Source organism: Anticarsia gemmatalis, chromosome 7 (assembly GCF_050436995.1).
Source record: "Anticarsia gemmatalis isolate Benzon Research Colony breed Stoneville strain chromosome 7, ilAntGemm2 primary, whole genome shotgun sequence".
Lineage (NCBI taxonomy): Eukaryota > Metazoa > Arthropoda > Insecta > Lepidoptera > Erebidae > Anticarsia > Anticarsia gemmatalis.
In genome coordinates, this window is record NC_134751.1 from 6,727,951 (window position 1) to 6,747,680 (window position 19,730).

The 19,730-nt window shown below is 36.0% G+C and overlaps 2 protein-coding genes across 4 annotated transcripts in view; one reads left to right on the forward strand and one right to left on the reverse strand.

The window, feature by feature from the left end:
• Positions 1 to 8,462, forward strand: part of LOC142974428 (paired box protein Pax-6-like) — a 35,367-nt gene extending 26,905 nt beyond the window's left edge. For 2 of the 3 annotated variants that reach the window (XM_076116750.1, XM_076116751.1), the window contains exons 4-6: positions 6,354 to 6,632; positions 6,728 to 6,912; positions 7,080 to 8,462. In XM_076116750.1, the coding sequence (XP_075972865.1) occupies positions 6,354 to 6,632; positions 6,728 to 6,912; positions 7,080 to 7,649 (1,034 nt within the window). In that variant the 3' untranslated portion in view covers positions 7,650 to 8,462. The remainder of the gene's footprint in view (positions 1 to 6,353; positions 6,633 to 6,727; positions 6,913 to 7,079) is intronic. The other variant, XM_076116752.1, reaches the window with a different exon arrangement.
• Positions 8,463 to 17,318: 8,856 nt separating this feature from the next.
• Positions 17,319 to 19,320, reverse strand: LOC142974136 (cilia- and flagella-associated protein 99-like). The gene has a single exon (XM_076116294.1). It carries the CDS (start codon positions 19,232 to 19,234, stop codon positions 17,429 to 17,431), a length of 1,806 nt encoding a protein of 601 aa, XP_075972409.1. The 5' UTR covers positions 19,235 to 19,320; the 3' UTR covers positions 17,319 to 17,428.
• Positions 19,321 to 19,730: the final 410 nt, after the last annotated feature.

Genomic DNA, 19,730 nt, shown 5'->3' on the forward strand with positions numbered 1-19,730 from the left:
CGATACATTTATTGATTTGTTACAGCATTAAATTGGTTCCCAGCAGTGCATCACATCAACAGTGTTGCCCGCGCCAGAGGGTCACGGTCATGATTTCGGATTTCGGTTTTGGAGAACCTTTAATCGTCGGCAGTACATGGCGCGATAAAAAAATGTTTTGATCGGTTTTTGCTCAGCTATTGTCGTGTTATTGAATTACCTAATGGGCTTTGTGACTTTTGAAAGCGACGAATGTTGCACAAGAATGGTATCTGTACATAAATAAATCGTTCCGATTATCGCTTATTGTAATGTCGGCGCTGGTCGGCGAGTTTTCAGTCGGGGTTTAATTCTGGCGCGCGACAGGTTGTTATTCAAATGATATCGGACTAGATAGTGGCGCGGCGATAATTCATTGCGGGTTGGCACATCTTTTGTTGCTCTGGCCATTGAGGGCTAATTGAAACGAGTCGGTGTAATTGTGCGCATGTGCGTAGGGTAGGCGTTTAGCGCAACGGTTGCTGGGGCCCCCTGGAGGTACAGACACCTTTTTACTCAGTCGACGCGGCGGGTGCCGCTTGATTGCATCCGATCTCATCGTTTTATGTTCCCCATAAAGCCAACAATAATTCATTTAGACGACGTGACGCCACTCATTCGTTAACTGGTTCTGGACGTTCGCGTTCACTGACGACGTGATTTTTATTTTCGATGGACAGCAGTGAAGGAAGCTTCTAATCGTCACAGAATTAGAACTTGAGCTTTGATGAACACCTTTGCGCTAAAGAACAAGGAAGAGTTGAAATACGACAGATATAATAAAAGTCATAATATGTTTTAATCGGGCAATTAACAAAATTAATGACGTCTTATTATGAAATATGATTAACGTTCTTTGATTATTGATTTTAAATTAATTGATTCTAGTTCTTTATAACTTAACATTTTATTTATTAAAAGGTGTTTTGTGGAGTAAAGAACGAAAAAGTTATTTTTTTATGATTATTCCAGTCTAACTGAACGCGTTCAAGTACATTCCATGTACACTAACGCAACTATGTATTACATTTAATTACAGACAGGCTCAGTGCAGTTACGTGCGATTTCCTTTTTCCTACAAGAAAAACAAATAATTGCAACGTTTGTCCTTCATTTCATTCATTAACAACCGGTCAGAGTCCAAATATAGACTTGGGAATTTCTAAAGGGTATTAATTACAATTAGAAAACGCAGATGTGATTATTGTGCATGAGTATAAGTGGTTTGCTAACGGCTTCCATGGTATCGTTCAAAATAAATAGGAAAAATTACATTGTAGAATATTTATTGATTTATTTTTAACCGGTAGGTAGTTGATAGTGGACATATTACGTATTTCTATGTTACAGAGTTAAACAAGCTATAAAAGGTATATGGTTCGATTTTGTGCGATTGGCAATGTTGTGAATTGCTGTCTGATTTATTTTTATTTACATCAATTTTATGTCCATAATTTTAAAGTCTTTTTATTCTATAAAATTATAATATCTTATTATAAATCGACAAGCTTGATACTGTTAACTCTATTTTCACTGGGATGTTTCAATTGGATTGAGTTTCAAACAGTTTTAAGAGTTATTGAAACAATTGTAATCAAAATATTCCTGAATATCATTACATGTTTCGCAGGCCCTACAAATAACAAAGTATACAACCATGTATTCAAAGTTGTATCTGATTATGTCTAAACTTAACGGGTAATAAATATTTAACTGCCAAAACGAACAACTTACACAGCTTAACACCGGAATAAACTAAAATTCCATTCTAAACAAGCATGTTGCATAGGTTTAACCAATTAGACCATAAACAGATATGGAAATTAGTATTCGACACTATAATTTACACAAACATTTTCGCCGTTGCGACTAATTAATTACCGTCATCATTAAAAAAGATTGTCTAAAACTAATTAGCGTGGTCCGATAGAATCCAACATCCGTCGACACCTCGGCCACTGGTACGTATCGGAAAACCGGTATAAGTAAAACAAACAAACAAATTCATTCCAAACCATTAGGCACGAGATCCGACTGTTAATGTCTCAATTTAGAAACGAGCGTAAATCTTCAAAGGCGTGACAATTACTGTTACTTCCCGGCATTACAAACAAAAAGGTTTTCCGTCAATTATCGATAAATTAACCCGATTAAACACTCCATAGCCAGACGGCGCCGGAGTGTCTTATCTTTGGACATGCCACGCTTTTAGGCAGGTACCAACTAACAACACTCCGACGCAGAAACATTAAGATTTTTAAACCAATTTGCTTTTTATTAGGATGCTACGGGAACTATATCTCGTGTTAATATTTCTTCTGATATACAACAACACACAACCAATGTAACGAGTGAAAAGCCCGCCGGTATTAAATTAACGCTGCGGCTCATTGGCTTATAATTTTTATAGTCCAATAATTGCAAAGAACAGGCATCCTTCAAACGCGTGTAATGAGCAGTAATGTTGTTTTTATATTGCGAACACGTATAAAAGTTGTTAATTCGATAATTAATCGCTTTCCGCTGTATAATGATAGAACAAGAAAAAACGTCAGCTTTTAATTGTGCTTTTACCGACAGCCTCTGCGTACTGAAGTATAAGACGTTCTTTATGTTGTAGACATCTAACCTTTTAATAGAAGCGGACCCTATTGTGACTAATCATGATTAAACGACTTTAGACAAATTGCATGGCCGTGACTAAGCACGTAGGATCCGGGCCCGATCCCAAATCATTAAAAGAACAATTATAGATATCGCATTCCCACCTGCAACCTGTTGATGGATAATGATCTGCCTCTAAACAAATAGTACAACTATGACCACTGATCGCCGCGCATTGTCCGTTTAAAAGAGCAAGTGAAAATGCTATTGATATTAGCAATGCGCTTTTAAAACTGTAATTGACATCTACACTTTGAATGCGCTAAACTGCTGAAAAGTTTGGAATTTTGTATCATGTCTTAAGTGATGAAGTATCATGTTATCAGATCATTGACAGTACCTAACGCGTTTAAAGACGCTCCTTTTTTATAACAAAATTATCGACTTATCCAAATTGAAAACACGCCCGCGTAGAACGATGTCGATCGAAACTATCGATAGGCTACGTGCTTGTTACTAGACAAAAACCAATTTAACTGTTCTGTTAAAGATCATTGAAGTTTTTTGTCATTTAAAAGAATAGAGAACGAAGTAGATTAAGTAGCGGCGACGCGTCGCTGAGCTCCCACAAAACGTTAAGAGATTTTCAACGGTTTGTTTTCTTTTTGAAAAACGTTGCTCCCATTATAATTAGAGATCTCGGCGGCTAAGTGATGACTAGTCACCATTATACTGTTCTCAGCCATATCAAGCTTTTGACGTCCAGCGGCACAGAAGGCGTTCTATCGAGCATCGTCTCAGCGCACCGATTACGAGCCGACAAATTGTGTAGAGCCCACCTTTTTATGCTTTTAGACGTGCTAACAATGATCGAGCCGCGCAACTGATCATTACCATTATACTATATAAGGCTTTGTGTTTTGAGTAAATTATAACAGGTACGTTTTGTGTTTTATTTGATACGTCAAGCGCTGGTTGCGCCGAAGCGCGCCGGCCCGCCTCACAATAGAGCTTCATTACCAACGGTGACCGCCTTTAAATCCATCTTTATAAATCGCGATAGTCTCAGCTCGTTATTATTATAATTATCATTCATGTCAGCGGCCTATCAAACCGCTTCCTTATGACAAACAATTGACGGGGCGGTTTATTTTTTATGCTCAAACGAGTAATTTCCTATAACGAGTCGTGTCTAGAAAATGTCTGTTTATTCGCAAACGTGAACAACAACATTAAGCAATTACGTTCAATTATTGTTCCCTGATATAATTGTCCACAATAGGTAGCTATTTAAATGATAGGTTTCGATAAACGGAATAGATCTATTTACCGTAAACGGAGGTAAATTGTCTCCAGGTATTGGGACGCGGACGTCAAAGCGTTTGTAATACTCGTACGTTTAAAGTGAGCTGTTGTCTCTGCTTCTAATGAATTGTTTATACTACAAAGGCAATTAGAGCTTGTAAGTGGCTTGCAATCGAAATTATTGCATTATACTGGGATATCAAAACGCAATAATAGTGTGCTACGTTAGTGGGCTATTTTATGAACAAACGACAATCTGTTTTCCTTTTGATTCTACCCTTTCGTACCGACTAGTTGTAGCGTTTAATTGGCTAGGATTAATTGAAACATTTAAGTAATTACTTGGACAAAGGTAGAGTAATACTGTATTCGTTCTTTGAAGTAACTGATTTGTAAAACACAATGTTTGTCACGACATGTCTGAGTAAAGTAATTACGGGTAAAGTGGCGAACGTTTTCAGTGTTGCATTAGAGGAGACTAAGTTTACTTCGTCCCAAGCACTTTAAATCTTTACTTTAAACACTTTGGTTTTTTATTAATCTCTATCGTCAGTAATATTTCTCCTAAATCTGTATTTTGCATTTTCTTGTTGTTCACTAGTTGCGCATGCTGTATCCATCTAAAAATACTGTACATTTGGTTCTATTTACTTTTTTTAATAACCTAAGCAAGAGAATTAATGTTATAATCTGATGGTCTTTAATAAAGAAATACCTAAATATTTAAAATGAGAAATAAATTTGTGAGAGTATCATGAAGGAGCAATCAAAAGTAAGTTATTTTAAATATCCGACAGCAGATCAGCTCGCCGCTCGGCGCTCGGTAGCTTCAACATCAAATCCTACGACAATTACACTCGGACAGGCTATGATTAAATTATGGCACTTACTCGAAGTGTTTCCTGAAAATTACATGGGATGGCTCTCCAAGGTTGCGTCGGCACGCGATCTGACTGCACGCATTTAACTCGCTCACATATTTAGATTATGTTACAACACGCGCTATATCAAATATGACGAGATATCGCTTGGCTAAGTGCACATTATGTATTGGCAACGTGTGTACTAGATTGAATCATTATCATAGTTAGGTGTACATTAGTAAGGCCCTGCTTTGTTCACACTTAGGCTTTCATGAGATGTTTAAACACTTTTATTAGAGACGTCGTCAACAGCGCAGACATTGTAAGGAGATTTGGATTGCATTCTCCTATTATAGGGGAATGTCAATTTCGATTGCCTTGTAACCTCAGAATGTTCTGTTGTTCTGTTAGTTCAGAATTGTACAAGCAAGTTGTTGTAGCATAAGCTGAGTATGTCCGTACGTAATGTTATAATAGCAGGCACTTTAAAAACGCGACCAATGACGCATCGGTTTTAACGCGCTGTTGCTCATTTATGCACATCGTACTTTAAGCTAGAATTGCGTTCACTTAGGAGCTGCGCACACGAGGCGCAACAAACTTGCAAATATGATGAACAGTCGCAACGTGACAATTATGCGACGGTTAGAAAATTACTATCTGTTGTAACGATTGTACCACTCTCTTGTTTATTTTTTTAATCAAGCACAGTTTCCAACAGTGTATTAGTTTGAAATATATGAGGTTATAGGCCAATTCATATGTATACTGAAAGCATCAATTCCAACGCAAGATTATGTTATATAATTATGATATTATGGGCATAACGTTGGTGTTTTGTAGATGGACAATAAATTTCGCTTGTGTTTGTTGTTATTTAAGGTTAGCTTTTTTAATATATTGGAAACACATTCTTTACTCCTATGTTCTGGGTAGATTGCCTCATCTGTTATGAATTTAATAATAAAATATGCATATAGAATAAGTCTACAACGTTCACTAGTACTTCATTTAATGATACAACCGTGCGCAAACAGCCTACGGATATAGAATTTCGAAACTGCACTACATAATTGTTATATGCGTGCTCAAAGCGAAATGTACACCAGCAAAGGCATTTATTAATATTAAACACAGCTCAGTGAAACCATTTGAGTATAACCATCGACGTACATATTACTTCACTTGAAAAACAACATTCACTACTGAGTGTGTAGCTAAAATGTTACTTTTCTTTTAAATAGTAACGAACTTTAAGGAAGCTTTTGCGTGGAGAAGCTAAATTGTATTGAATTTCTTAACCATATACCGCCTGTATTGCAAAAATAGGTTTTAATCGTTACGTTATATTTTGTTTAGAAATAATACGACAAAAAAAAATATATAACCATGTACGGATAATACTACATATACAAAAAATACATAACTATGCAGTAGAGGGTTAATTCGAAACTCAAATTCAAATGAGAGTGACACTCACATATGTTGGTACATCAAAATGTACATTAAATAATGTTTTCTCTCTCTTTCTACAGTGTTTAACATTTGTCTCTTTGTCCACAGGCGTATGTACAAACGCTACAGCTCCCAGCGTTTCCTCTATCAATAGGATACTGCGTAACCGCGCGGCTGAGCGAGCTGCGGCGGAGTTTGCAAGAGCTGCTGGCTACGGCCTTTACGCTGCTCCGCCGCCCTACGGTGCTTTCCCCTGGGCAGGCGGTGGTGGTGTCTGGCCTCCAGGAACCCTGCCTCTGCCTCCCGGAGTACCAGGGCCTCCTGGCGGAGTACCACATCCTGATGCCGTCCAGCAAGGATTCTTGTCATCCGGTCGAGGACTTATAGGTAAGATTACATCGCAAAAGAAGGATACTTACTCTTTAGAATAATATTTTATTCTTTGAGCACATTTTAAGCAATGAACTGCTTTGTCGCAACAGATGTCGATGGCGATGACTCAGGATCATTAGACGGAGAACAACCAAAGTTTAGAAGAAACCGCACCACGTTCAGCCAAGACCAGCTTGAAGAACTGGAGAAAGAATTTGAAAAGTCCCACTACCCGTGCGTCTCTACTAGAGAACGATTAGCTTCTAAGACTTCGCTATCTGAGGCTCGAGTTCAGGTAATTACTTCTAATCTTTGATCTTTTGAATATTTACATAAATCTACATCATTCTAGACAGCCATCAGCTATGTCAGATCAAAATTGCCATTTTTTGTCGATTTGCATTAATGAATTTGTTAACACACAACTGAATACTAATCATTTTTATTTACCGTTACTGACAGGTTTGGTTTTCCAACAGACGAGCCAAGTGGAGACGCCACCAGCGCATGAACCTCCTCAAGCGCGGTGGCGGCTCGCCCCCGCACCGCCTCCCCCACTCCCCCTCCCGCTCCCGTTCGCGTTCTTTGTCCCCCGCGCGCGCTCCTTACCACACCCCTCAGATGGGCGGCGAAAATAGCGCATTCAAGGCTCTCTCGCACCAGGACACGAATGCCCTGAAGGCCTTCACACACCAGGCGCAGTTCGACACTAACGCATTAAAGGCGCTGTCCCAACAGACCACGTTCGACGGAAGCGCGTTCAAGCCGCACCCAGCGTTAGAAAACAGTGCCTTCAAGTCACTCGTTCCTCACTCGGCGGCAGCAGCGTTATTAGCCGCTCAGTCTATACAGTTAGCTCGTGGATATGAATCCCATTCCGATTCGGATGAGGAGATAAATGTCCACGACGAGAGTGACAACGAGGGCGAGAGACCGGGGAACGCGAGGAAATCGAGATCTCCGAGTCCGTGCAGGCAGAGACCGCCGACCTCCAACGATTTACCACTACAACTTACAAAACACGATCGTTGATATAGAGTCATTATAATTAATTTATTTACATTTTACCTACATAAAGTATTACAATTATCATTCCTATCGAATGTCCATGTTCCGAATAATTATGTAAATTAAGATTCTAGAGTGCTAATACTCCAGTTAGTTTGTAAATTAATGTAAATACCTATGTAGATATTTGAGTTGTTAATTAGTATAAAGAGGACGAGAAAGATTAATTGTAATGATGCACAAACTATCGCGTTTTAGGTAAAAGAATAAATACATGGTGATTTGTTGGTGAATATAGATTATTGTTGTCGGGTGCACCTGGCGATGTCAGTGACGCAATTGTTATTTAATGTAAGATCTTTATAGCCTACAGTCGCTCAGTGGACCCCACCCTTATACTTATAAATATTTTGACATGGGTACTAACTGGTTTGTACTTAAGATATCGTGATACTTCGAGGGGGTATACCAAAGTATTATTATCAGTGGTAAAACGGACGGTTTCAGGAGAAAAAAGTTCCTAACGCTTTTAATATCTACCGAATAATACAAATTTAGAAATATTTACACTACTTTTAGATGGTTACGTACATTTGAAAAGTATTTGTTTTAGATAATGAATCATTGGGTCACTAAAGTATTTATAATTTGGCACTATATTATAGAAATCGTTGATGCGGGCGCTTTTGCATTCCAACGTTGTTCCGAGCAGCCCTTAGTTATGTTTTGTACATATTGTTACAATCAAGCGTTGTATACTATTTATTGCTTAAAAGAATAATTATTATTGTAAAATATAGGAAAGTTGACATACGTACCTAAATATTACAAAAATGTGAAAATAAATAATTAAATATACAAGCCTGGTTTCTTTCTCCTTTTACCTAAAGCTCAGATTACAATGTTATTCTATTTATATTTAGAATTAACATTTATTTTAATCAAATAAAAGAAATCTTCCGCGGTATACCAGAAATGATAATTATATTGACTGAATGAGTTGACCTAGCATTCGATACCGACACTTCAATCAAATAAACCTGTAACAATGATGGACACTGTTCTCCTTTTGGAAGAGACCTTATTGCTTAGGCCTTCTTCTTCGATCAAGGTCTTAACTGTACTGAGATATAAAATGAATCACGGTTATCTGGTCTCGATAAAGTTTTGTAGGAAGGCTTTAACCATCTGAAGCTAAGAAAACGCTAATAGTAAGTATACTAATAATAAAAGCAGAAAAAAAGCTATAAAAATCGGGAGAGCCCGATAGCGCTTTGCCCAACCCGGAACCAAACACTACATCTCGTGATCGACAGCAGTACACAATACCATTTAGACCATTGTCCCAAAAGGCAGTCCGGAGTCGCAGAGTAAAAAACAGTACAGGATAATTATAAACATTCAAGATAACCTATGATGACATACCTTAATATGATTAACACTACTTCTACAAACAATACAAATAGCCAGTCCAAGCCAATTTGCTTTTTAATATTATAAATCCTTATAGAAATGGATTAATTGGTTTCTAGGCACTATTAAGGAGCATTAGGCATCTTAAGAGCATTCTTACTTCTTATTTCTTTCCATAAAAAAACTGGAATAACAAATTCAATATAACCTATTAATGTCCCTCTGCTGGTTTAGGCTCTCGGCATGAGGGAGGGGTTGTTTTTGGTCCACCACGATAATCAAGTGTGGTTTGGAGACTTTGCGGACATTCAAGAACTGTTAAAAAAAACTCATAGCTATGCAGGGTTGTATCACTATGTTTTCCTTCTCCATTGGAACAAGTTATACTTATTTCTAACTAGCTGACCCGCGCAACTTCGCTTGCGTCACATAAGAGAATCATAATTTTCCCCGTTTTTGTAACATTTTTCACTGGTACTCTGCTTCTATTGGTCGTAGCGTGATGATATATAGCCTATAGCCTTCCTCGATAAATGGGCTATCTAACACTGAAGAATTTTTCAAATCGGACCAGTAGTTCCCGAGATTAGCGCGTTCAAACAAACAAACAAACAAACTCTTCAGCTTTGCAGTGGTTGAGGTCATCACGCCAATACCACTGCGTCGGGAGGTCGTGGGTTCGATTCCCACACGGAGTAATTATTTGTGCGATCCACAAATAATTGTTTCGGGTCTGGTTGTGCTTTGTGTCCGTTGTTTGTATGTTTGTAAAAGTCCCGCGACACAAGAGCAATTCTTAGTGCGGGAGTTGTAAAAAAAAAAAAAAGTATAGATACACACGTAACTTCGAAAAGTCATTTGTGTACTGCTTCGGGTACTAACCCTCGACTACTTGCATGGGAGGCGTAACTTAAACCACTAGGCTAATAAGACTTGAGTAGTATTTAATATTAAAATACATAAATAGATTAAATCTCAAGTGAACGGCAGTGATTGTACCCACTTGATTACCTTATTATCAACACAAAATAATGTTATTGTTTCTGACAAACTATAAAATTAAGGAACTCATAACAATTACAAATTACATTAAGTAACCGATCATAAGCAGTTACTTTCAAAAGAGAATGACAATAGAAAGTAAAGATTTATGCAAAGAAGGGTTAATATTAACATCGTAATAATTATCTTTATGATATCAGTGTGTAAAAAATATGCACCAAATCCGGTAATAAGCCTGTTCATTATTATAAACGGAAGATAGAGTAGTAAACCTCATAATTCTCGGTCCTTTGGCACGTTTCGTGAGGACAATTATCCTTTTTTCCGCTTTGTAATTAAAGCGATTCATTCCTTCCCGGATATCAGCAATCACTAAGGTGAAAGCCGATCGGTAAGAAAAACCAGATGGGAATAACAATACGATAGGTAGCGATCTCTCAGATACTATACTTACTTTTTTGTTCGATAGTATATTAATTTGTAAAGACTTCCCTCCCGGATCAACTGCGAGTGTATTCGGCAGTAAATTCACTCACAATTTACTGATTATTTTCTGTTCTCTCTTGTCTGTATCCCTATCTTTCAGATTGAGGATTTTTAGACCATGTGAACTTAAAACATAAGTGCAATAGAGATGGTGCAGTGGCTCTACCTAATATTCTGGATCGCCGAGATCTTGTTTGATGTATCTGTAAATTGTCAACTGACAGATAAGTCTCATTGAGAACCAATATAACATTTAAGTTCATAGTTAGTACCAACATCTATGCAATTTATCCACTACCAGCAGACGAAACAATATTCAACTCAAGTTCCATTCTTGAGTTCACTTCTGTGTATCCCTACCGTGATACATTCATCGATGACGTATAATCTGCAAAGAGAAGATCAAGAACTATTATTATACGTTTGATATATTTCATTACGACAATAAATATCGAAGCTAAAATAGGATTTACAGACCAGCTAAGTTAATATAAACATTAGATGTAAAAACGTTCGCATGACCTAATCATAACTTGGAGGCAAATGGAGTTATATTCCATCTTATACTTATATTATATATGTACTTTGCGAGTAAATGTTCATATTATGTAGATGCTACGTATCATTAACAAATTGGCGATGGCGCAGAAATTTTATAGCGTATCGTGTGGACTCCAGCGGTGTTATTCTGAGACCTCGGACATTAGATGGACGTTTACAGAGATCGCTTTGTGATGAACCTATTAGAGCATCGTAATAAAAATGTTTTGGTGAGTGGTTTGATTTAATTTAGAAATAAAGGGAATAAAAAATATTTTGGTTGGATTCATAACCAGTTGAGGTATAATAACGATTGTCAGGTAACGAAAATATTATTTTACGTGTGGTCGCGCGCATAAAATATTGTACTTAGGTGTTAATTTTTGTGATTTGTATTGGCTTTGATACGTGTAACTGTGAAAGAAAACTTTTAACGGAAGCTTAATATATCTGCTTGGCTATTTACTCTAGATCGAGTTCACTCATGTAGAAAGATAAAAATATATTTTGAAATTTCCTATTGTTCAATATATTACCAGAGATCTTCTTCACCAAAGAACTTCTTAAAACTGGTATACTAGTGTCACCTAATGTCCAGGGTACATGATTTATAATGTCACCCGTCTATCGGAATATTGTGACATACAGTTAAAACAAAACTTTCTATAACAACTACCTATAATACAAACATCCTACTAATTGGACATTGATACACTAAATCAAGATCACTTGAGACTCCATTTGTCAGACAAATCAAAATAGCATATTTATAGAGGTGTCGTAAAAATCACCTACACGGAATAAAGTCGTTACGTTTATTCGGAATAGTGAGGTGCTCAGATAAAGTTGTTGGTTCGTGATAGCCGCGGAGTGTGGATGCATGTACGCGCGCCGGCCCAATAACAATAAATTTTGTGCGTCGTTTGAAGCGCCGAGCGGACACCACGGCGTACTTTTGAAATACGGTGCTGAGTTAGCTTGAGTTGAACGCGAGGGTCTGTGTAAAGTGTAGGCAAAAGTAAACAATATTTTTGTTGTGAAAACGAACTTAACGTTTTAAAAAATGTTTTGTTGCATAAAAAAGATAAAGAAAGCTTATCAAACTTGGTTTACTAGTAAAACAGTGTTTACTACTTACATGATAATGTAAAGCTAAACAATAATATCCATACTATTATTTTGATAGAAGAATAGTTATCGCCGTTCACCGGGCAGGCATATAAACCAAAGACCAAACTCTAAATACAGAGTATAAAACAGTGAGACTTCAAAAAACATTTCGTACTCTACACTCAAACCTCTGTAGTTTTTATGTTATAATAAATTAAAATGGCCTATATTTTGTAACTTATTACATATAATAAAAATTGAATTTAAATTAAAATAAATAAAATTTAATAAAAAAACTTTTAAAAAACTAACACAAGAATCAAAACAAATATCAAATCCAAATCTAAAACTCTACCGACTCTACTTCTTATACAATATTTAGTAAATACGCGTCCGGTGCGCCTTGCTCCTGTCACACAGAGTCCCGAGAGCTCGAGATTCAGATTAAGAGCTCGGTGTGAACCGCTCGCTATCACTCCAATACTTTAACACGTAAAAACTGCTAATACCACCGATATGAACCTTTATAACTTATATTTATGTTACTCAGTAGAGATTTCATTACATTATACGACTTTGCTCTATATGTTTAACTAGGATTTGTAGATGAAGACTAAATGGTTGCAGAAATATTGACGGATTTCTGTAATTGCTTACTTGTCGATTAAGTCCTGATATCTATACTAATATAATAAAGCTGAAGAGTTTGTTTGTTTGTTTGAACGCGCTAATCTCGGGAACTACTGGTCCGATTTGAAAAATTCTTTCAGTGTTAGATAGCCCATTTATCAAGGAAGGTTAAAGGCTTTATAACATCACGCTACGGTCATTAGGAGCGGAGTAGCAACGAAAAATGTTACAAAAACGGGGAAAATTTTGACCCATTCTCTTAAGTGACGCAAGCGAAGTTGCGCGGGTCAGCTAGTTTTTTATAAGGGTAGTTTATCTACCACCAGATAGGTATTGGTTAGCTTAGGAAGTCAATATTGTCTTGCCTCTAATAAACTAATTGCCACTTCATCTTTTGGATAAATAATTAAATTGTGAAAACGATACATAGGTAAAAGTAAAAAAAAACATGTTTCACAAATATCGAAACTCAAAGTAGGTACTTGAAAAAGTCGTTTAAAAAAAGGATTGCCATCTGCCCACAGGAAATGCGTTCACATCGTTTAAATCCCCAGTTCTCACCTTTTTAACGCAGATCCTATCTTTTGTCAAAATCACTGCAGTAGTTTGAGATAACGCTGTTGAAGAAACAGTTCTTTAGTGCGATCCTGTACGGTCAATACCAACGAGAAACGAGATTTTGACATTTAAAATGTACTACAAAAATAGTTCCTACGTCGTTCACTAGAGGCGCCGATCGGATTTTCATACAAAATTCAATAGACGATAGTGGTAGTGAATCGCGCTACTGATTTTAAACTTTAAATAAAAAACGTTGATGGTATATGACGTCATCTGTAAATTAGTTAACATTACCCGCATTAGTGGAACATATCCTATTATCATCATTATCGCTTTATTAGACTTATGATATCTAATTAATTTGTAGTGATTTGTATGTATCTGTTTATAAGTGATGGATTTGAATAAATTAACAAGATTTTTTCTGTCATAAATTATATAAATAATTTGATAGCTTTACGATGATAAGCTGTTATTTATTTTAGTAACGTTAGAGTTTTATTTAAGGTTGTTGACTCGTTGTTCTGATGAAATAATATTCATTCTTATTAAAAAATGTATCAAAACTACCAAATAATAAATAAGTGCTTCAATTAAAGATTCTGAAAAAGCTCGACACTTAAAAATGAAGACATTAAATTTGTAATCGCGTTAACTTACGAAAACAGCGTTTATTCGTGTATAATTTTTTCGCACATTTCTTAACAAAACACCGGAGGATATGACATCATTGGCACATAAAATTCGCATATTATTTTTATGCAAATTGACTGAGCAATCATAACATAAATTCTTTAATATACCCACTCGGAACAGAGTCACAACGAACACCATAAAAGCCTCCACTCACGTCGTGAGTTTGGTGCAAATTAGTCGGGACGATCGGCAGGGGGCCGACGGATTTCTTTGACTTGAGAATGTTAACTCGCCTTCTTTGCCAATTTAGTAGGACCCAGCTGATCGCCTCGATCCAAGCCAACCTCGCGACAGGGTTTTAATGTATCGTCCATAAGGAGCGTCGAGAATTTTGGGTTGACATATAAAATTAGCCCCGCACTCAACTGCAGAAGCATATCGAAACATCTTGCTAAATAAAATCTTTTACGAATTTTTATCGTAAAATCGGCACATGAATGAAGCTCGATTTATATAAGGTTGTAATCAAACTTAATGTAAGACGACAAAACAGGATACCTAATTGAGATATTCAGTGTTACACTTTGCAGCTTGAGATATTGTACGATAATAAAATGTATGTTTTGATTATTTTGCATGTCAAGTGCAGTTTCTATAACGTTCAGAATTGTTTTGACTGTTTATGCCTCGGCAGAAAACCTAGGTAGAGTCTTGTTTTTAAAATAACTTGTGAATTTAATGTTCAACCTTACAAGATGTAAATTACTTCATAAAAACGTTAGCCAGCTACAGCGACTACCTATACATATATTATTGTATGCCTACATTTGTCCATGCATTTCTTTAATCTAAAGTAAACAAAAAAAAACATTTTTACAATAAACATCTATTTTTATTATGATAAGTTAAATGAAGCCACGATCTCAGATCCATATTTCCCAATAACCACTTTATAGAGAGCGCAATCATTCAGAACATAACCTCATATCCCATAAAATAAAATGAGTGTAATAAAACGAATTTGATATTAAAGTCCAGCGTGCCGATATTCAAATCATAAGTAAACAAAAACACGTAAAAGGTGAGAAGACGATTTAAATTAAACGGTTACGGAAAATAGATATAAACTGTCTGAGTGACGACTTCCACTCGCATCACTACTACATAAATTAATTTTAATTAATCACAACTTTATAACTGATGATCGATATACTAGAATTATAATGATTATCGATTTAAATATTAAAATTTGCATAGAAACGATAGACATCACTAACGATTATATTACACGCATTCTCATCGATTTGCGTAGGCAGTATTTGCTTGTTCACATATGTTACCAAAACACGAGGTTATAAAAGTCCCGATACAAATTTCACAAGAGTATTCAATGAAAAAATATACGGCGTGATAGTTTCCCATAAAATCATGAGCAGATTCGAAATGTAAGCACATTAAGTTATCGGCCAAATTATCTCGTTGTGAGCTACTTATTAAGGACGGGCTCGGCCGACTGTGGGCAGAGTGTTCTCTCCCAATTAGGTGGTTATTGACGTTTTACTGTTATCAGCTTAATCTTGAAATGAGAAGCCGTATTTATAGTGCTATTGATTTTTTTACGGACAAAATACTTTCACTCTAGTCCGTGGTCATTTAACATCATAAGATCTGCTATCTGTTAAATCCTTTGGCAATTTTTAAATTAGATTTTAGCGAAGACTATTAGAGACGTTTTAAAATATAGTGTCTGTCTAACCAACCAACAATATTTCGTTATGTTAATAAATTCCGATTCATATTAAATCGATTTTATCGTATACATGTCATGGGTTAAATTTATTATCAATTACAAATATTTAGTGGACGCAACACAATACGTGTAAAGTAATAAAGTTGTAAGTGCGGAACGACATGGATCATCCCACACTATAGATAAGAGCGCGCTACGACACTGCCTAAAGTCGACATTTATCCCAAAAAGGGAAGCTGTTAATAGAGTCATTCAACGTTACCGGCCGAATTATCTACAAAGAGAGAAGTCAGCTCGGTGTCGGTCGGAAATATAAATTTATTTGGTGGTTGTCGCCGCGACACGGGCGCCCGCGCCTCTATCTCGCCGCGTAATCTTGAACATTGGCGTTAAAGAATTTAAATTATACGCTGATACAAATGAACGGGCGAACCCGCCTTATTTATTGCCTTAATCCAAATTATATTGACTAGGTTTCTTCGATTCGGATACGTCGTCACTCGATACATATTATGTTGATAACGTCGAGTTATTGGGTTATTTAAGCTCAGATTATCACCTGTGTACGTTGGGAAATTTTACGGCTATTAACATTAGTGTCAATAATACAAGTGTTATGAATATCTTTATATTCTTAATGGTTGGTCGTTGCTCTCGCGTTTATCAACCGAGGTGTCGAATCTGCACTATAAATTCCAATTACTAATATATCTGTGCTCCGATACTAATTAAGGGCAGCAACCAATTCACGCTTGCGCATCGAGCGACGCCTCAAGACACCATTAGTCTTGCTTCTATACTACTGCAGACATAAATGTTATGCAGATCTGAACGCCTGCGAATGAAATCGATAGCTGCTATATAAATTATTTTGTAAAATATTATGTACTCCAGTAATTTTCTTCAACACCATTGCCTATTAGAGGCATATGAAATTAATTGAAGAGCTGCTTTTAGATTAAAACAATCTGATCCGTTACTTGCACAGTCTTAACAAAAACAAAAAACAAGAGCTTAGAATATCCTTACTACCGATATACGCTTACTGATTTATAGAATTTGTACTAATAAGGTATACAGGTAAAGACCCGAAATTAACTACTTTAATAAAAACACCCTTGAGCGGCTGAACAGGGGATGCTGGGCTTTTATACATTTTTACACTTATTTTTAATAGGTATATATTTTTATTATTTTGCAGGATACGCGAGGCATGTCTGAATGTTGTCGAGTCTGTGGGCATATGTGAATTTATTGCGAGACATCTTCATCTCGGGCATGTATGGAAATATTATGAATGGAGCAATCAACTAATTTAATCCAGACCTCTTTATTTTAGTCCAATATTCAATTACTAAAGACCCTCTTGAACCTAACGTTAAACTGTACTTTGAAAATACAAGATTTTGAATAGAAATTGCGCGAAACACAATAGTAAAATATACCATATTTATTCGCATATTTAATGTAAACTGTAATATTAACCCCTGTCCGATGAATTAATTTGGTCTTAATATCAATCAAACGTAATTAGTCCTGTAAGTGTTATTTAAAATAAAACACAGTTTAGTGTATGCAGTTAAGTAGCAGATAAAAAAGAACATAAGTTTTTATTTTTATTAAAATTAACAACAACACAAAATAAGGAAATATGAAACGAACTACAAGATAAACATTACAACGGCAAAGGATTATTCCATTTCATTCTCATAATGCGTTTCTCATCCAAAATCTTCTTCAAGTCGTCGATGTCTTTTGTTGTCGACTTATTCAGAGACACAATATTATTAAGTTTTTTATTATGTTGACGCATCTGCGCACGCTCTTCCATGTAATTTTTAATAGTTTTCTTAGCATCATCGAGCTCTTGAGTAGCGGATTGCTTTTCTTCATTGATAAGTTGTTTTTTCCTTTCAAGTTCATCTTGAAGTCCAATCTTCATAGCACTCAGTCTCTCCTGTAGTTCAGCGATAGACATTTCACAAAGGAAACCCATCCCGGCTGTTTCTGTTAAATCAACGATTTTGGGCACCCTTGCTTTTTTAGCAATTATCTCTAGTATTTTTATTTCTTTTATCATTTTAATTCTACGTTCCAACTCTTCTTGTTTGACTTGAAGGGCCTTGGCTAGCATCGTTTCCGATTCTTTCTTTAATACGGCAGCTATTTCTTTTTTCTTCATCGCATTCTCATTTTTGGCATGAAGTACATTCAGCTCGTTTATACAATGTTTTTCTGCTTGTTTTTTATTCCTTTCCATTTCCAATTTACGCCATCGCTCTATCTCTTCGTTCCAAGATCGCTTTTCTTTACAAAACTCTTCATACTTTCTTTTGTTTTCCTCCAGTAATTTCTTTTTAGCAAGCACAGCTTCCTCATAAGTAATCAAACCCATCAAATGTTTTCTTTCTATGTCTAACAATCGCTCACGCTCCTTCTCTTGTCGGTCCTGCTCAGCGATCTCTTCAATTTTCACAGTGTTTCTATAGCAAATAACATTTTTCAACCACTGTATCTCTTCTTCTTCCTCCATTTGAATTCTCTTTTTTAATCTTTTAACAGTCGCGGCAGTTTCTTTAACTTGAGGGTTATTGTTTTTAACGACATTTTGCCGCGGTCTTGTCAAACATTTACCAAATGAACCTTCCATTTCGTCTTTGATACTAGAAATTCTTTTGTAGTACTTTTCCGACTTGGCAGATTTGGCGTAGTGGTAGTCTTTGCTCTTGACGTCATTCAAGAGATGAATTGCTTTCTGCTTATTTTTTTCGTGGATTTGTTTTAGTCGTTGATCAATAGTGCTTTTAGTGAGCATTCGCTTTTTTTTGACATGTAATGAGTTTGGTGGAGTGGATGGCAAAGAAAATTGTTGAGATGGAGCTGGTGGCGTTGGTTCTTTACTCTTACGATTTAAAACATTCATTTGAACTGGGACCGTCGGAGGTTTTATCTTTCTATTTTCCATTTTCTTCACGTATTCTGCGTAACTATGTCCCATTTCACTGATGTAAGGTTGCCATTCAAAAAGTGGTCCAATTATCTTCTGTGTGATGTAATTAGTGTCGTAATGAGCTTGAGCTACTTGAGAAATGAAAGTCAAGACTTCATTATTACTAAGAAACTTTGTGAATGTGTTCAACAAAGATCTATTTAAATTGAAGATACATTTGTAAAGTAATTGCATATCTTTAGGCTCAATCCGGAAAATAACAGCATGGAATATAATCATGAAATAGTCTTGTTCTTCGCCAGAGAGCTCTTCAGATAGATGAGAGGCGATTTCTTTCAAAAAATCTTCATGTTTGTAGTAGCTCAGGAATGTCTCCGCTATCCATGATAGTTTGGTATCCTCAATCGTTTCTGGACATTTTTCTATGTATGACTTCATGTATTCATAGGGTGAGACTTCAACCGCCTCACCATAATCAATGATAATATTTCTCAGCATTCTCACATTTCCAGATGTGTGATAGTAAACCATTTTATAGGTTTACTATGTTCTGCTTCTTATTTAGTGATATACATAAAAGAAACGAAGTGAATACACGACACTAAATACAAACACGACAAATAATTTTGTTGACAACTTGACAGCTCGTATAATTTGTAAATAAATGATTCGCAGTACATCACCAGTAATATTTTTTTACGGATATTAAACTCTTTTATCCAAATACCTTTTTTGTAAGTAAGTAACTAAGCTACAGGTACATCTAAGTTACTGAATAGTATTTATCGCTATCATAATAAGTCGATTCGGTGTTAACTTAGATTTTACTTCAGCTAACATATTATTATTTCCTTTCCTGCTTCCACAAAATTTTAAAGTGCGAGTAAACACATAACACAAATTTTCTTTATTTTTAATGGAGTAATAAAAATTAAATAAATGTGACACGGCTAATACTTTCTTAAACTTAGAAATTACCTGTTGAATATATTAGCCATACAACATAGTTTACTGCTTAAACGAGCTT